Source organism: Lampris incognitus, chromosome 3, assembly GCF_029633865.1.
Source record: "Lampris incognitus isolate fLamInc1 chromosome 3, fLamInc1.hap2, whole genome shotgun sequence".
Classification (NCBI taxonomy): domain Eukaryota; kingdom Metazoa; phylum Chordata; class Actinopteri; order Lampriformes; family Lampridae; genus Lampris; species Lampris incognitus.
This window is the reverse complement of record NC_079213.1, coordinates 4241419-4260512: the sequence shown is the minus strand read 5'-3', so window position 1 is coordinate 4260512 and position 19094 is coordinate 4241419. Positions and strand designations below refer to the sequence as shown.

At 46.8% G+C, this 19094-nt stretch overlaps 2 protein-coding genes across 2 annotated transcripts in view; one reads left to right on the top strand and one right to left on the bottom strand.

Moving 5' to 3' along the window:
* Nucleotides 1–1315: 1315 nt before the first annotated feature.
* Nucleotides 1316–16961, top strand: osgep (O-sialoglycoprotein endopeptidase). The gene is made up of 12 exons (XM_056277091.1): nucleotides 1316–1856; nucleotides 3299–3418; nucleotides 3928–4047; nucleotides 4405–4580; nucleotides 4981–5076; nucleotides 5295–5344; nucleotides 5528–5606; nucleotides 7193–7258; nucleotides 11266–11356; nucleotides 13320–13395; nucleotides 15153–15251; nucleotides 15572–16961. Exons 2-12 carry the CDS (start codon nucleotides 3304–3306, stop codon nucleotides 15609–15611), a joined length of 1008 nt encoding a protein of 335 aa, XP_056133066.1. The 5' UTR covers nucleotides 1316–1856; nucleotides 3299–3303; the 3' UTR covers nucleotides 15612–16961.
* A 634-nt stretch (nucleotides 16962–17595) lies between these two features.
* Nucleotides 17596–19094, bottom strand: part of si:ch211-214j24.10 (uncharacterized protein LOC558894 homolog) — a 6080-nt gene continuing 4581 nt past the window's right edge. Inside the window, exon 4 of the mRNA XM_056277484.1 lies at nucleotides 17596–18831. Coding sequence (XP_056133459.1) covers nucleotides 18782–18831 — 50 coding nt within the window. The 3' untranslated portion in view covers nucleotides 17596–18781. The remainder of the gene's footprint in view (nucleotides 18832–19094) is intronic.

The following is a 19094-nucleotide window of genomic DNA, read 5'->3' as shown; positions in this document are numbered from 1 at the left end:
TTTTACCCCTCTTTATTGCAAAACTCCGTCCGTTACCCACAGCGCTTACGCCGCCCTGGGGGTGGCGGGGGTCCCCCGGGGCCCGGCCGGCACCGCTTCTGCAGGGATGGGTTGCCTCTTTTCGGTCTTCTGCTTCTTGCAAAACTCAACAATAAAAACACCAATAGACATACATGCCAAGGGTTAAGGGGTAAATAAATGACATATGGGGGGGGGGGTCAGCAGCTCAGACAATTATGCAATTTACACATACTGAGAGTTTCTAAGGCTTTGGGGTTTGCAGGGTGCTGAATAGTTAGAGGTGTTGCCATTGCTACGGTGCACATCGCACTATACAAATGTAAGTTATAGAACTTATAAGTTATACAAATGTAAGTTATGGAAATTATAAGTTATACAAATGTAAGTTATAGAACTTATAAGTTATACAAATGCAAGTTATAGAGCTTAGAAGTTATACAAATGTAAGTTATAGAACTTATAAGTTATACAAATGTAAGTTATGGAAATTATAAGTTATACAAATGTAAGTTATAGAACTTATAAGTTATACAAATGTAAGTTATAGAAATTATGTTATACAAATGGAAGTTATAGAACTTATAAGTTATACAAATGTAAGTTATAGAAATTATAAGTTATACAAATGTAAGTTATAGAACTTATAAGTTATACAAATGTAAGTTATATAAATTATAAGTTATACAAATGTAAGTTATAGAATTTATGAGTTACACAAATGTAAGTTATAGAACTTATAAGTTATACAAATGTAAGTTATAGAACTTATAAGTTATACAAATGTAAGTTATAGAATTTATAAGTTATACAAATGTAAGTTATAGAACTTATAAGTTATACAAATGTAAGTTATACATGGGGTTTTTCCACTAACAGTTGCAACCGGGCGGAGCATCATCGGTTGTCACCCGCAGCGTAATTTCCACGTTGCGTGAAACAACAGTAGAAGCCCATTCACCTTTAATTAAACTGACCTGCAGTCCAGTGAGCAAACAAGCCGGCAGGTATTTTAGCAGGTGACATCCATCCATCCATCCATCTATCCATCAATCCATCCATCCATCCATCCATCCATCCATCCATCCATCCATCTATCCATCCATCCATCCATCTATCAATCTATCCATCCATCTATCCATCCATCCATCCATCTATCCATCCATCTATCAATCTATCCATCCATCATCCATCTATCTATCTATCTATCTATCTATCTATCTATCTATCTATCTATCTATCTATCTATCTATCTATCTATCTATCTATCTATCCATCCATCCATCCATCCATCCATCCATCCATTCATCCATCCATCCATCTATGCATGCATCATCCGAACCGCTTATCCTGCCCTCAGGGCGGCGTGGATGCTGCAGCCTTTCCCAGCAGCCACTGGGCGGCAGGCGGTCAAATGTCGGCGATAACGCTCCGCCCGGTCGCAAGTCACCATGAAAAGAAAAAAGAAAACGTCCTTTACTTTTATTTCCCACCTCTGACTTTTGTTTTGTTCGACGCGTTGTGTGTAGAATTTAAACACGTCGATAAAAAAAACGTGCTCTCTATGTCGACAAGCTGCCAAAGAGAACGCCTATTTATATTCCCCCTCTGAGCATAACCGCTCTAAATTAACACGTTTTAAAATACTTGGAAACAAATCACGTAACTTTTCCCGTGAACGGTATTATCGCGCGTATTCTCGCGTTGACAAATTAGGTTGGTGGAACTTTTCGTTCAGGCGATCGTGACGGTCGCCTTTGTCGTGGGTCCTCGGAGAACAGCGGAAAGTCGTGTTGCGGAAGTGAAGCCGGATCCGAAGCCGGATAGCGACCAGAGAGGTAAGCCTGGTTTTCTTCCAGGTCCCTTTTCACTCCCTCCAGCGTTTGGGAGACTGTGCTAGCGTCGCCGTTGTTCATCCTCTTTTAGTTTTTAAGTAGGTACAATTGTTCTTTGCAGCTGTTACAGTTCTAAACCGAGATCTCGGCTCTGTGAGGGAAAACTGGCATGGAGCATTATGAGTTTATCCATTGGGTGTTTGTTGCTCTGCACCATGTTGGTGAGATCTGCTTTAAGGGAGGTGTGAGTTATCCAGTGCCTGCCTCTGTTGGACTTCCCCAGTGGGGAGTAAGGCATGTTTGTAAGAGGGGTGGGTGTTAGCTTCTCTCCCATACAGGGGCGGATCTACAGGGTGGCAAAGGGGTGGCAGCTGCCACCTCTGGGACACGGTCTTGCCACCCCATTTATAAATCAGATAATGTGTTTTTAAAGTATATTTTATGTACATGCATGGTGAAGGTCAGTGAGACCCGCGCCAAACTCATCTCAAACAGAAGTCGCCGATTTAGAATCCCCCTCCCCCTCACAGGCGCGGATCTACAGGGTGGCAAAGGGGTGGCAGCTGCCACCTCTGGGACACGGTCTTGCCACCCCTTTGCCACCCCAGGGAAAAACCTCTAGATCCACCACTGCTCCCATATGCCCTACTTAACTCACAGTGCCTCGTCATTCTATATGACCCCCCCTTACTCTCTAATTACTAGATGTTTGAACTAACCTGTGGTTTGAGGTATAGGAAAGTGTATGGTTTGAAGTTGACCAATGTGTTGGCGTTTCTCCGCCCGAGGAAATGGGGAATATAAGCGGGGTGACTCCCTTGTTCAGTGAGAATGCAGGGAGGTGTTCTCCGTCAGGTGCAATGCGAGAATGCAGGGAGGTGTTCTCCGTCAGGTGCAATGCGAGAATGCAGGGAGGTGTTCTCCATCAGGTGCAATGCGAGAATGCAGGGAGGTGTTCTCCGTCAGGTGCAACACGAGAATGCAGGGAGGTGTTCTCCGTCAGGTGCAATGTGAGAATGCAGGAAGGTGTTCTCCGTCAGGTGCAATGCGAGAATACAGGGAGGTGTTCTCCGTCAGGTGCAATCTGAGAATGCAGGGAGGTGTTCTCCGTCAGGTGCAATGCGAGAATACAGGGAGGGGCCCATGAGATGGTCTGACTTGTATTTCTCCATATGGTAAAGTACTAATTGTCTTGTGTAGCCTTGGTATTGTACAGTACTGGGTGTCTTTTATCATCAACCATCATTGCTTTGTGTAAGTATTTACGAGTCCAGGGTGTTCACAGGTCAATTTCCACGACATATTTGGAGGTTCCTCCGAGATTGCATGTTCTGTAAGGTTTTATGTTTACTGGTAACCAGTGCAAGATGAAACTGAGGGCGAGTCCATTTTCTTTTATGATGGCAATTTTCTCCCTTCACCGTCTATTTGTGTTGCTGTTTTAGGTTCCATGCCTGTGGTAATTGGGTTTGAGGGCAGTGCCAACAAGATCGGCATTGGAATCATTAGGGATGGGGAAGTACTCTCCAACCCCAGACGCACTTACATCACGCCCCCTGGCCAAGGCAAGTGACTCTTATTCTGAAAGACAACCATTAACCTTAATATGGTGGTGAGATGTTAGACTAGGGTGGCATGGTGGCGCAGTGGTTAGCGCGGTCGCCTCACAACAAGAAGGTCCTGGGTTTGAGCTACGGGGTAGTCCAACCTTGGGGCTCATCCTGGGTCATCCTCTGTGTGGAGTTTGCATGTTCTTCCTATGTCTGTGTGGGTTTCCTCCAGGTGTTCTGGTTTCCCTCCACAGTCTAAAGACATGTAGGTCAGGTGAATCAGACTTCCTAAATTGTCCCTAGGTGTGTGTGTGTGTGTGTGTGTGTGTCGGCCCTGTGATGGACAGTCAGTCTGTCCAGGGTGTCTCCTCGCCTGCCGCCCGATGACTGCTGGGATAGGCTTCAGCATCCCGCGACCCTAAGAGCAGGATGGGCGGTTTGGATAATGAATGGATGGATGTTAGACTATACGAGCTGTCTACTGATGAACGAGTAAATTATCCCACAACTACGTCTACCAACAGGGTTCCTGCCAAGTGAGACTGCCGTACACCACCGTGGCGTCATTTTGACGGTCCTGAAGGAAGCGCTGGAGCAGGCGGAGTTGAAGCCTGCAGACATCGACTGTGTGGCTTACACCAAGGGTAAGAAGGGTTGCGTTTGTTTACTATATTTCATGTTGGGATTTTGGTTGGATTGGATTAGGTGAAACTTTAATGAACTGTGTTGGGTAATTGAAAGGCTGCAGCCATGGAGAAAATGCAAGAAGAATTAGAGATAATGACAAAAATTGGCATTTAATTAAGATAATGGATAAGAATATGAAATGACAACATATGCACATGATGTTATTTAATCTACTTAATTCATCACTGTTATAGATTTAGCTATTGTGTGTTAATTCATGAATTAAGAACGAAGAGTTCTTTTTCCCACACCCCAACTCATGCAGTTGGAGGATTCAGTGTAAGTTTACTTACAACACATATCCATAACCTCAGGGCCTGGTATGGGTGCTCCCCTGGTGACAGTGGCGCTGGTGGCCCGCACGGTGGCCCAGCTGTGGGGGAAGCCGCTGGTGGGAGTCAACCACTGCATTGGGCACATCGAGATGGGTCGGCTAATCACCAGCGCCGACAACCCCACCGTGCTGTACGTCAGCGGGGGGAACACGCAGGTCAGTGGCTTCACCTCGGCCGAGCTTTGAAGAAAACTATGTGACAGACCTCTTAAAACTACTCAGTACTGTATTAAATTAGCTATCCTGTGCATTTACATGCGGATGAATGTCATCTTTGTTACTTTCTGTCGCTGGTGTTTTTAAATTGATGAATATTGCCTGTCAACATGGGGATCGCCGGTTCAAATCCCCATGTTACCTCCCACAGACCCAAAAAGAATATGATGAATAAAAAGTTAAAACGGTGATTAGATTGTAGATTATATGCTACCTGGGGACCTTCTGCTTTGTTATGACAGGTCAAAGGTTATCTAGGGTCATGAGGCTTTCCTAGTTGGTCATGAAATTTCACCAAGATTTTTTTTTTTATTTAAATTTTTTTTCTAACCCTGTGAAGGTCATCGCGTACTCTGAGAGACGCTACAGAATATTTGGGGAGACCATCGACATCGCGGTGGGCAACTGCTTGGACAGGTTTGCCAGAGTTATTAAGGTTTGTGCTGCGACTGAGTTCAACAGAAACAGACAGTTAGTTTCCTTTCATTAGGCCTCGATTCTTTCTTCACTTACTGTCTTTTGTCTATGACTCATTTCTCAGTTTTTTAGTTTCATTTAATTTCAACTCATCTTTCCCCGTTGATGTTGTGGTTGTACAGTGCTGCAGTAATAACTGACTCGCGACCCGTATTCTGATTCTGATTCTGTGTGCAGATTTCTAATGACCCCAGTCCTGGTTATAACATCGAGCAGATGGCCAAGAAGTGAGTAGAAACACATTTATGTTTTTCTGTTAAATTCTGCATCAGGACAAGCGCAACCACATTCTCCTAAGTATGTGTGTGTGTGTGTGTATACGTGTACGTGTGTGTATGTATTTGTGTACATTTGTGTCTTTGTGTACGTTTTGGTGATGCGTGAATGTAATCCCCTGTATTTGTCAACAGGGGGAGTCAGTATGTGGAGCTGCCGTACACTGTGAAGGGGATGGACGTTTCGTTCTCGGGGATTTTGTCTTATATCGAGGTGGGTGGAGTCTTCCCAACACGGTTTCGTTTCTTCTCAGGTAGATTTCCAGGTAGAGTCTTGTAGCTTTATGTAAAAGGAAGGAAAATGGAAGGTGCTGTCGTGGTATTGATTTAATTCCACTCTGACATTAAATGAGGAGCGAGGCAAAAATCTCTTACAGTATTGTCACACTTTAATACAATATAATATGTTCATGAACATGACACACAAGCCTAGATGCTTGAATGCGTGCCGATCAGTACAGTACAGTACAGTCTCTCTTATCGGGCAGTTGTCTGTTCTTCCCCTCCATATCTCATGTCTTCCAGCTCACATCCCACCAAGGCCGTTTCTCCAATTAGTGTGTGTGTACACATTTGCTACACTGTGAGTCTGCCCTACATTCCTCTGCTGTCAACCAGCAGTTAACAACAGGCCTTTGTTGTGCACCTGGAGAAGACCCTTTATAACACTACCTTTGTTCTGTTACACATGGACTTTAAGCATCTCTCCAAGCAATGTAAAATAAAGTTAAACATGGTATATAGGTCATGCATGGTCAAAGATTGAAAGTAAGCAAACATCAAATATGAATTGCTCTCACAGTGACCTCACTGTTTGGTATCATAGTTGTTTTTAAAGAGACAAAGAGAGAGGAGGTGAAGAGTAGGAGGAAGACTAAAATCCTTGGCCTCAAATTTCTGTACCAGACTGACCTGTACACCTGTACGGCAGACTGTTTCATCATTTATTCCTTATAGTACATCCATCCATCCATCCATCCATTATCCAAGCCTCTTATCCTAGGTAGGGTCACGGGACATGTCACTAAAAATCATCTGCTTGTACTTACTTGTCAATATTCTGCCAATTGAAAGAGGATAACAGAATTATAACAGAATTATAAAATATGTGAAGAATATGGGGCAGCACCGTGGCACAGGGGTTAGCACGGTCGCCTCACAACAAGAAGGTCCTGGGTTCTCTGATCATCCTCTGTGTGGAGTTTGCATGTTCTCCCCGTGTCTGTGTGGGTTTCCTGCGGGGGCTCCGGTTTCCTCCCACAGTCCAAAGACATGTAGGTCAGGTGGATCAGCTGGGCTAAATTGTCCCTGGGTGTGCATGTGTGTGCGTGTGTGTGTGTGTGTGTGTGTGGGTCCTGTGTGATGGTCTGGTGGCCTGTCCAGGGCGTCTCCCCAACTGCTGCCCAATGACTGCTGGGATAGGCTCCAGCATCCCCGCGACCCTGAGAGCAGGATAAGCGGTTTGGATAATGGATGGATGGATGGATGCCAGTTGCGTCTGTAGTTTTATTACTTTCTTCAGAATCAATGCTAGCTCTGATTCAAAAGGTAATATTTACTAAGTTTTTATGGTTTTTACTCGTGACATTTCAGTAAAGCAGTTTGCTGTAAATCTATAATATAACATTTCTCTTTTTTTATTCGTTTAAACATGATTGTAGTCAGAATCTTTTTTCAGCGTTTACCAAGGACGTTTTCGCATTACGAGGAATTTGACTTCATCTGCAGCTACTGTCTCTGTGAGACCAAGACGTAACAAAAAATTCAGAAAGGTTGGTGTGATGTGTGTTCTGTTCACAGGAAGCTGCTCACAAGATGCTGAACTCGGGTCAGTGCACAGCAGAAGACCTTTGCTTCTCCCTTCAGGTCAGTGTCATTACTTAACAATCGATATCATCACATAATAGTGACAGGTCATCTGCCTTTCACGCTGATTCTGTGCAGCGCCACGTGTAGAGAATGGTACCAAGACCGTTTCGATACTACAGAACCCTGATGTGGTGTGCCATAAAAATCGTGGTCCCTCATTCGTTTCCATTACACCAGCCCAAAATCATGAATTTATTACACTTTCAGTTTTCCAGTTTACAGTGGTGCGAGTCTCCCCTGTATCTTTAATGTGAGTATCACAGGCCTTTTGTACTGTATGTGCAAACTGGGCTAGTTTAAAACTTGAGCTACACAGGGAGCAGAACGTCTAGTGGTTGTTTTTGTTGCATATTCTCACCATTCATCACATCATGTACACCAGTGAGTGTCGCAGCAGCTATAAGAACAGACACATCTTAAAGTTTGCCGGTGGTTCTGTTATTGTTAGCCTTCTGGAAGGGGAGGAGCAGGACTGGGAGCCGGTGGTGGATGACTGTGGCTTGGTGTGACGAGTCTTTCCTCCATCTAACTGTGTCGAAAACGAAAGAAATTACCGTTGATTTCAGAAAGTCAGCGTCAAGCCCACTGCCAACTGTTATAAAAGGTGTTGACGGGGCGTCCGGGTGGTGTGGCGCTCTATTCCGTTGCCTACCAACACAGGGATCGCCGGTTCGAATCCCCGTGTTACCTCCGGCTTGGTCAGGCGTCCCTACAGACACAATTGGCCGTGTCTGCGGGTGGGAAGCCGGATGTGGGTACGTGTCCTGGTCGCTGCACTAGCGCCTCCTCTGGTCGGTCAGGGCGCTTGTTCGGGGGGGAGGGGGAACTCGGGAGAATAGCGTGATCCTCCCTCGTGCTACGTCCCCCTGGTAAAACTCCTCACTGTCAGGTGAAAAGAAGTGGCTGGTGACTCCACATGTATCGGAGGAGACATGGTAGTCTGCAGCCCTCCCCGGATCGGCAGAGGGGGTGGAGCAGCAACTGGGACGGCTCGGAAGAGTGGGGTAATTGGCCAGATACAGTTGGGAAGAAAAATATAAATAAATAAAAGGTGTTGACATTGACCTAGTGGAGAACTACAAAATAAAGATTTGGGTATTGTTCTCGATAACAAACTGTGTTTGGAATCCCATGTTGATGCTCCCTCTAAAAAGGTCCAACAAAGACTTTTTTTCCTGAGAAAAATTAATTCTTTTTTTAACGTTTCTACTGAGATGATCACAGAAAGTTCAATCAGTTCATCTGGACGCGTTTGTTGAGAGAAACGTTTAATCACACAATGTTTTTGGCATTTTCCACCTTTATTGGATAGTGATAGTAGAGGGAGAGGATGACACGCAGCAAATGGCCCGGGCTAGATTCAAACCCAGGCCGCTGCAGTAAGGACTCAGCCTTATGTGGTGCCACTCTACCAGGTGAGCTACCGGGGCGCCCCTACTTTTCATCACTCATCTAATGCCCCTTTTCCACTACATGGTATCGGCTCGACTCGACTCGCAGTGTCGTTTTCCATTACCGTAACAGTACCCCTCAGTGTAGCTGGTCTGCATTGATTTTGGTACCCACTCTGTTTTTTTTTGGTTTTTTTTTGGAACCTCGGTAAAGGTGGTACCAGGAAAGTGGTAACAGTTACCAAAATGCCGGTACTTTCCAGTAATGAAAAACGAAAAAGTCAAGTCGAGCCGAGCCGGTACCATGTAGTGGAAAAGCGGCATAAGTGACCACTTCAGTCTAAAGTGACTGCGGGTATCCCCACCCTTATTAATAATACAGTGGCATAACGACCGAAAGCAACGATCGGTTTCATATGCAAATATGGATGTGACCATTAACTAGAGTTTCAGTGGTCATGTGTACTATTCACAGAGGATGTGGGAATGGTTGCAATCACAGCATTGTAAGATGGCGACAGATGTACTTCCCAGTTCACCCTCCCTACACGTTTGGGCTTGCCAGGTCTGTCCGACAGCCTTCCCCGCCATCTGAGCCAACTCACCACCAGGTGGTGATCAGTTGACAGCTCTGCTCCTCTCTCCACTTGAGTGTCCAAAACATACGGCCGCAGATCTGACGGTACGACCACAAAGTCCATCATCGATCTTCGGCCTAAGGTGTTCTGGTACCAAGTACACTTATGAACTACCTTATGTTCGAAAATGGTGTTTGTTATAGCCAATCCATGACTGGCACAGAAGTTTAATAACAAGGCACCAATCGGGGAGGCCATTCCTCCCAATCACGCCCCTCCAGGTTTCTCCATCTTTGCCCACGTGAGCGTTGAAGTCCCCCCAGCAGAACTATAGAGAACCGAGGCGGAGCCCTATCCAGGACACCACCCAGACACTCCAAGAAGGCCGGATACTCCAAACTGCTATTCGGTGCATAAGCACACATAACAGTCAGAGCCTTCCCCCCCAGCGACTCGCAGTCGTATAGAGGCAACCCTCTCATTCCTCGGGGGGAGAACTCCAACATGGCGGTGCTCAAACCAGGGACTTGTGAGTATCCCCCACACTCGCCCAGTGCCTGTCACCTTGGCCAACCCCGGAAAAGTAGAGTCCAGCCCCTCTCCAGGAGTTTGGTACCAGAGCCCATGCTATGTGTGGAGGTGAGCCCAACTACATCTAGTTGGTACCACTCCACCTCCTCCACCAGTTCAGGCTCCTTCCCTGCCAGAGAGGTGACCAGTCTGCGATGCAGGAAGTTGGCACATCCCGGTCCCTGCCTTTGCCTGCCGCCCAGGCTAGCATTGCACCCTACCCCAATGCTCAACCCCGCGGGTGGTGGGTCCATGTTGTTTTTTTGGGCTGGGCCCGGCCACCAGACGCTCAGCGGCAAGCTGCCCTCTCAGGTCTGGCTCCAAAAGGGGGCCCCGGTTTCCCTTTTCTGGGCAAGGTGCTGTGGCTCTGCTGTTGTAAATTCATCGGGTTTCTTGAGAATCACTCTTAGTCTGGCTCCTCCCCTGGGACCACTTTGCCCTGGGAGACCCTACCAGGAGCTATTGCCCCCAACAACACAGCTCCTAAGACCACGGGGACACCCAAACCCCTCCACCACATTAAGGTGATGATTCTCGGAGGGGTGGTACAAAATTCTCTCAATGAATTATGTCAATTTTTACAAGGCTGTGATAGCAACCATCCCCACATCCTCTGTGAATAGTACACATTACCATTGTAATGCTACTTAATGGTCACGCATGTTTGCATATGAAAGCCATCGTTGTTTTCGGTCGTTATGTCACTGTATTGTTTATAAGGGTGGGATACCTGCAGTCAGTTTAGACCGAAGAGGTCACTGAGATGAGTGTTGAACCATTTCTCTCGTGTCCAGATGAACTGATTCAACTTCCTGTGATTTTCGTACCTGGATTATTGAGCATGTTCTACTGAGATGATGGCTGTCTTTTACAGAAGTTTCCTTGATTCTGTTTTAACCTTTTGTATTATTGCTCGGTTTGGAAACCTAAACTTGTCCAATAAGGACAGACTTGGAAGTCTTGTTAAAATGGCCGGTGAGATCTCGGGGAGGAGTCAGGCCAAGCTTTTGGTCGTTTATATCAGGAGGGCTGATGTTATTTATATTGGACTGCCAGGACCATCCACTCCATAGGGAGGCTGAGTTGTTGCCCTCAGGCCGTCCTTCAGGGCTGCTATTCGGAGAACTAAAAGACTCCATGTCTCTTTCATCCCAAGTGCTGTTGATATGCTTAATGCCAGTAAGCGCGCTGGCTGCATTCCTTACACTAGCCTGGCACATTTGCACTCTTGCATATTTGTACTTAGTAAGAATTTCCATGTCCCTGCACTAGTTCCGTGATTCATTGTTGATGTTGTCCTTTTGTGTTCTGTCATCATGTTAACCCTGGCTGCATGACAAATTTCCCCTCGTGGGACAATACAGATAACCTCGGTTAAATGACAGAAATACTCTTTCTCGGCCTTTGGATACCAAACGGTGGGGGTATCGGACATTAACGCTGCGTCGTGTCTCTTTTTTTGCAGGAAACCGTCTTCTCCATGTTGGTGGAGATCACAGAGAGGGCCATGGCCCACTGCGGCTCCCAGGAGGTCCTCATCGTCGGGGGCGTCGGCTGTGAGTACTTCCTGGTTTCATTCCTGTGTTTACTGACAGAACTGCTGGTCCACCATCATGAGAAGTGGGCTTGTCGCAGCGGGCGCTCATTACAGTGGCAAATGGTGTAAAAGTGACACCGCAGATACTGCTGTGCTGTTATTACAAAGGAAAATGGCATGTTATTGCTGCACGGTCGGTGTTTGACGAGTAATAAATCCCTGCAACAATGCTCCAAACAAGTCCGCTGCTGTGCGAGTTGGTGTCACGGTTCAGCCGTGTGTGGCTTTACGGTGTGTGAGCCTCAGGTAAACAAAGAACAGCCGTGAAATACAGAACCACATGAAAACCATTTGCCTTTCCAAGACCGAAGACTGCAGAGGAAACATGCAGGATGTGGAGCAAATAATCTTTAATGATCTCTTTGTCAACTACATCCTCCCAAGCTGGCTTCATATTGTCTGCTCTAGTGTAACCCCACTGAGCAATTTCAGGGTGAAAATAATGTGTTTGTGTCTAGAATAAACCAGCCGATGTTTGGCTGAAAAGTGGAAGCTTGTTAAAAGTCTGTGGCAGCCGGCTGTCTGGTCGCAGCATAACCAGCTCTCAGTGTCGGAGAGTATCTAGTGGGACTAGATGACTAGACTAGATGTTTCAGGAATCAGGAACATTTATTTATCGTTTCATTCCATGCACCTGCGCAGATGAAATGAAAGGAAATGCCGTTTCCCCCAGCCTACAGCAGTGTAACACAAAGACAAACACTACAAGAACACACATATTCAAACTGGAAAAAACTACAAAAACACATATAGCCAACATATTAAAAAAAATTCACTGTCCAAGAGAGCGAATGCCAGAAGGACTATCGGAACTGCTGGTCTGCATGGGCTAGCAGTTAGCTTAGCCTGCCCCGCTTCCGTGTCCTGTCACACCGCCCTTGGTCTTTCCTCCTCGGGCGCAGCTCCAGGCAGGGCCGTGGTCCCTGGACCCACCAGAACCAGCAGACCAGGCTCCCCCAGCTGATCCAGCACGAGCTCTCCCAGCCAGACACCCTCGACACACCTCCCCGCACTCCACCCCACGACACCAAAAACACAGTCAAGGCTAGGCGAGGCTGCCGCCAGACCGCCCTCGGTGTTTCCTCCTCGGGCGCAGCTCCAGGCAGGGCCGTGGCCCCTGGGCCCACAGGACGCAGCAGACCAAGCTGTCCTAGCCAATCCAGCACCAGCTCTCCCAGCCATCAAATGAAAACACAAACTTAGATGCAGGCATGGACAAAGACACGGCATGGACGGTGCTGGGTGAGGCCGCTGCAAACAGGAATTCGTGCAGCCATCCTACCACACCGCAAGTGGAAACGGGTACATTTCATAAAATGTACCTGTTTAATCTTAGACACGATAGCAAGCAGCCAGAATAACCAACGTTCATATTTAATTTGATTGCTTGAATTAAAAGTAGGCCTAGTGATATTTATAGATAGTTAAAAAAAAATAGATAATTTTAAGAATCAGCTCAAGGCCCATTTTTATGCTCCTGCTTTTAATTAATCCCCATTTTATTTCTTTTACTCTTATTTTTTATCTTGTACTGTGGTTTTATTTCTTGCCTTGTTTTATGTTTTTTGCCTAGGTCTGTGTTTTATTACTTTTAACTTATTTTATCTGTATTGTTGTTGAGTTTTATTGTTTCCCTTGTTTTTAATGTAAAGCACCTTGAGCTGCATTATATGTATGAAAGGTGCTATACAAATAACGTTTATTATTATTATTATTATGTATTAACCCTCTACAAATCTACTGTCACCGTTGAGAACGCCGTGCCACAATCATGGACGTGATGGATGTAGCAACAGTAGTCAAGGAGGGGCGGAGCTTAACAAAGGGTGACTGATGTGTGGAAATAGAAATAACAAAGAAAACATAACACGTGTCCTCCTTATTATGATCTGCATGATGTCTGATGGTGTTCTCATGTGTAGGTAATCTGCGGCTGCAGGAGATGATGGGGGTGATGTGTAAAGAGAGAGGAGCGAAGCTTTTCGCCACAGACGAGAGGTAAATCCGCCCGTCTGAACACAAAAGCACTTTGGCCGTCATAAACAAATACATTTACGTAGTTATGTTTGCGGGGCTGGAAGCAGACCCACAACCTTCCGGTCCGAGTTTAACCGACAGGTTAACAGATCCCAGATAACCGATTTATTTTCTCCACCAGCTGACGGATCAGAGAGGCTGGTTTTCACACCAGGCAGGTGAAAACGGTTTAATAATTTATAAACATTATTTCACAATGTCAACCCATGAGTCCTGGGATGGCGTGCAGGGCTTACCTGTGCCCCGTCCATAGGGTTAGTGGTTATGTCAGGAAGGGCATCCGATGTAAAATTGTGCCAAATCATTATGTGTGGATTGACAAGACCATACCGGATCTGTGGAGGCCCGGGCTTGCAACGGCCGCCATTGGTGCTGTGCCCTCACAGGATACCAATGGAAACTATAAAATCCACTGTGGTGACCCCTGAAAAAATACGGAACGAGCCGAAAGAAGAAGATTTCACAATGTCAGCCCGAGCAATGATATTATTTTTATTTTTTATTATTTAACCTTTATGTATTCAGAAGTTCCATTTGAGATTTATCCATCCAGCCATCCATCCATCCATCCATCCATTATCCAAACCACTTATCCTGCTGTCAGGGTCGTGGGGATGCTGGAGCCTATCCCAGCATTCATTGGATGGCAGGCGGGGGAGACACCCTGGACAGGCCGCCAGGCCCTCACAGGGCCCACACACACACACACACACACACACACACACAGTCACACCTGGCGACAATTTAGTACAGCTGAGTCACCTGACCTACATGTCGTTGGACTGTGGGAGGAAACCGGAGCACCCGGAGGAAACCCACGCAGACACGGGGAGAACATGCAAACTCCACACAGCGGATGACCCGGGACGACCACCAAGGTTGGACTACCCCGGGGCTCGAACCCAGGACCTTCTTGCTGTGAGGCGACCGCGCTGGACGTGTTGGGTGGTGGCGGAATGCAGAACATCTGCTGTAGCGTCTCGTGACGAGAAGTCATTCAATCAAACAACAACCGCCAATAAAACAAGAGAAGAAGAAGAAGAACAGCGTGAGGACTCAAGGACGGATGAACGTGAGAGGATGGAGTTCCTGCCAAAGAGGCTAAAAATTTGTGCAAGTACTAGCGCCTCCTCTGGTCAGTCAGAGTGCTTGTTCGGGGGTGAGGGGGGGGGGACTGGGGGGAATAGCGTGATCCTCCCACGCGCTACGTCCCCCTGGTGAAACTCCTCACTGTCAGGTGAAGAGAAGCGGCTGGTGACTCCACATGTATGGGAGGAGGCATGTGGTAGTCTGCAGCCCTCCCAGATCGGCAGAGGTGGCGGAGCAGCGACCGGGAAGGCTCCGAAGAGTGGGGTAATTGGCCGAGTACAATTGGGGAGAAAAATAGATGTGTTGCGGTCACATGTTTGTGCAGGTCCGCCATGCAGGTGTGTGTCTACTGTGTGTGAGGACGACACAGTCCACGAGAAGCGTGTAAATGTTAATCCAAGTTTTGCTTTCCCCGAAATGTCTCGTCTGCCCTTCTGTTTTTATGTTTGAAAAGATTCGACAGCCCCACAAAGTCTGAGATGTGAAAGTAGATGAATTGCGAGGGTGTCCCCTCCTGACGTGGCGGGTTCCCCGGGTGTGTTTGGGTGTTTCTGGTCAGCCTGCACTTCCTGTTCTCCATCTCTGTTCTCCGTTCGCCGTCAGCCTCATCGTAAGCGCTGTGTTCACAGGTTCTGCATCGACAACGGGGCCATGATCGCTCAGGCCGGCTGGGAGATGTTCAGGTCTGGTCAGGTGACGAAGCTGGAAGACTCCTGGATCACACAGAGGTGAACTTTGACCCCTTTTCCACCAAAAAAAAAACAAAACTTTGCTTCTGGCTCCCTTTTTGGCACCAGGAAATAGAAACTTGGGTGTGTGGATCGCCGCCGGTCCCGCTCTGCAGAGTTCTGGTGGAGTCTTGGTTCCTGTTTGAGGTGGAGGACGCTGAAGTCCTGTCAGTTTACAGTGAGCCGTGTTGTCAGGACGGTAACGAGACACGGATCTCTACGTGGTCCTCCCCCTGAAGGACGATATTAAAGTGTGCATCCACTAGACGATATTGTTTACATGTCTGACCGTGTGGTTGTTGTGATGTGTTCCCTGACAGGTTCAGGACGGACGAGGTGGAGGTGACGTGGAGAGAATGATCGATTGATTGACAGCTGTCATGTCAGTTCTGAAGGGGACTCCGGCTAAAGGTGTGCACTACACCAATCCTCCCAAAACGTCTTTCAAAGATTTCGTTTTTGCGGATGTGGGTAATTTGGTTTAAAACAGCCTTTGTTTTTTTTTTCAGAATTTCTGGTGTTTTATTTTATTTTATTTTATTTTTCCCTTTTGTCAATCTGATTCATTTGTGGTCATTTTGATCCTGACTAGTTTTGAGAAGATCTCATGAATATTTTGAAGGTTCTCATTTTAATGATATTCAGCATATTCACAGGAAAGGGGGCGGCACGGTGGCACAGTGGTTAGCGCGGTCGCCTCACAGCAAGAAGGTCCTGGGTTCGAGCCCCGGGGTAGTCCAACCTTGGGGGGTCGTCCCGGGTCGTCCTCTGTGTGGAGTTTGCATGTTCTTCCCGTGTCTGTGTGGGTTTCCTCCGGGTGCTCCGGTTTCCTCCCACAGTCCAAAGACTTGTAGGTCAGGTGACTCAGCCGTACTAAGTTGTCCCTAGGTGTGTGTGTGTGTGTGTGTGTGTGTGTGTGTGTGTGTGTGTGTGTGTGTGTGTGTGTGTGTGTGTGGGCCCTGTGATGGCCCGGCGGCCTGTCCAGAGTGTCTCCCCGCCTGCCGCCCAGTGGCTGCTGGGATAGGCTCCAGCATCCCCCGCCACCCTGAGAGCAGGATAAGCGGCTTGGATGATGGATGGATGTTCACAGGAAAGTGACTTCCACATCACTTTTCCAGGGAATTGGACTCGGATGTTTTGTTTTCTTGAACCCGAGAACGAAACCTTGGAAAATCGTCGACCGCCGTCATCAGACACGTGAGAATTCAGCGTCCTCCCATGTTCCTGTGTTTTCGGCAAGTTCATTTTTCATGTTGCCGAATGTGAGTTTTTGTTTTTGTAGTTGCGGTTTTGGAAGAGGGAAACGTTCATTTGTTGCAGTCAGGTGGGACTTACAGATGTGCAGCAGTGTTTCAGACTAAACGTTTTTTAAAGCGTTAACTTACAGGGAAAATGTACGTTTTTTACTGGCCGAAGTGATGGTTTACCTTTTGTATAGAAAAAGGAGGAATTGCTTGCATGGCCGTGGAGCAGGTGAGAACCGGTGTCGGTCTCAGCCTGGATTATCGGTCCGGGCAGGAAGACGGTGGAGGAAGCGGTTGGCAAGCTGCAGAACTCAGTCGTCTGCTGGGCGATATAAAGACGAGTACTCGTCTTTCTGTGGTGCAGTAACTTATTGAATAACAGGAGTCCTGCAACGTGCAAACTGTTGTAAAAAAAAAAAAATGTACACAAGTGTGTGACATGACAAATAAAGAGTCTTGTTTTATCCACCGTCTCGTTGCTGCATATGTGAAAGTTTTCTGAGGATTACAAGTTGTGACCACTGAAGATACTTTACAACGAATTACTTTTACTTCAAACACTTCTGAATACTTTTACTTCAAACATTTATACATTTACATAGACATTCAACCACCTGTACAGAGCTGAGCCGGGGATTTGAACCTGTGAAAGAAACAGTGACATTAGTATAGGGGAAGAGAGTGTGTTAGTCTGCTGCACCACCTGTGGACTCTGACTCACCTGGAGTTTTGGTAAATTTATCAGGTTCGAGGCGGCGGCCTGCCGCCAGCAGGACACCGCCGGACGGGGATTTGAGGAACATGCGGCGGTGTTGTGGCAGAGAGCTGGTGGTGTTGTGGTTTACGCTGTCGCCTTGTAACCAAATGATTCCAGGTTCAAATCCCACTGTGTATGTTAAATGTGTGTGGTTGATGTTCTTCCTCTGCAGGTTCACTTCTCAGGTGTGTGTGTGTGGTTGTTCTTCCTCTGCAGGTTTCCTTCTCAGGTGTGTGTGTGTGTGTGGTTGATGTTCTTCCTCTGCAGGTTTCCTTCTCAGGTGTGTGTGTGTGGTTGATGTTCTTCCTCTGCAGGTTTCCTTCTCAGGTGTGTGTGTGTGGTTGATGTTCTTCCTCTGCAGGTTTCCTTCTCAGGTGTGTCGCTGAAACATCCGTGGCTGTGTTCTGATTAATAACTCACAAATGTGTCAGATTCTCATAATGTGAACTACTAACTAGAAACACTTCTATATTAAGAAATGAAGTAAAAAAACAATTTTTTTTTTGTAAAGTCCCTTCAGTTAATTTTTAACTGCTTCTCTCAACACAAGGGCCAAGCCCACATAGGATTTAAACACCCGTTAAAGAAAAACAGTCTTCTCAAGTTTATTCAATTTTATTAAGCAATACTGTTCACTTACATTCCTCCTCCAGTGTCATTTTTCTATCTTGCTATATATTTTCCAAAAACGAAACAAAAAAAAAAAAAAAAGAAAAATAAATCAACATACTGAACACATGAGATCCCTTATGGACTCAGCATCACATTCACCCACCAGAGGAAGAGGGGGGGGGGGGGGAAAGCATTAAGATGTGAGACGGGTCAAAGGTGAATCCTACTGTGCTGCTGACATCACATGTAAACCGAAGACGCGGTCACGAGCCGTCCCTCGACAGCGAAGCAGTAGCGCGGTACGAGACGTTCTCGAAGGAGGGGGGAGGAGGAGGAGGAGGAGGAGATAGGAAGGAGAAACAAACTGGATAAATCTCTCCGGTGAGGGCTGCACAGGGATTGGTCACAACGGATTCTTTTTCTCCACAAAGTGCTTGATTGACCACTCGCGTTACAGAGGACAGGTGGGGGTGGGGGATGGGGGGAGGGTGGGGTGGGGTGGGGGACAATAAAAGAAACTAGATGACAGCTCATTAAACGACCCTTTAAAAAATAAGGACGACCACTACATGAAGCTAAAAATCGTCATGAAAGGCGATGGAAAGAGGTCCGATTACTTAAGGCAGGCTTCTGTAAGGCGTTTAAAAACCAATTTAAAAAAAAAAAAAAAAGTCCATTGCTGTAGATCTCAAAGTTAGTCCAAAGTGTCTCAGTGTGGCTTTTTTTGTGAAGACATCATCCTGAGTGCAGTGTGTGTGTGTGTGTGTGCGCAAATGGGACTTTAAAATTTGTCCGCCATTCAGTGTTAATGTGTGTGTGTGTGTGTGTGTTTGCAGGTATGATTAGATACGTTTGTTGTCCCCTGTGTGTGTGTGTGTGTTGCATGTGTGTGTGTTTGTGTGGAGGGTGTCACACTGCTAGGCGGGCTGCTCCAGGGTGTCTTTGAACCAGACCACCCTTTTCGGATCTGTAAAAAGAAAAACAACCACGATTAAACAAGACAGTTGACTTAAACTCACGTCAGTCAGTCCAAACCGGGAGGTGCAGCCGAGGAGGTGCAGCCGCCAGCTCGCCGGCCTCTGGACGACAACGCGCCACCTTCCCACCCGTTGCTCCTTTCGAAGCCCCCCCCCCCTTTTTCCATGTCTTTCTAACAAAATGAAGCCTGCACGGCAGAGCCGAGAGCGCTGCAAGTTCAGAAGTGCACTTTTATCTCAGCGTCTCGTTTCA

Bases quoted from the DNA above. Each gene is read 5' to 3' on its own strand.
- osgep (XM_056277091.1), top strand. From the start codon at position 3,304: ATGCCTGTGGTAATTGGGTTTGAGGGCAGTGCCAACAAGATCGGCATT. The intron at 5,345-5,527 runs GTGAGTAGAAAC...ATTTGTCAACAG, and splicing joins ATCGAGCAGATGGCCAAGAA to GGGGAGTCAGTATGTGGAGC. The intron at 11,357-13,319 runs GTGAGTACTTCC...TCTCATGTGTAG, and splicing joins CATCGTCGGGGGCGTCGGCT to GTAATCTGCGGCTGCAGGAG.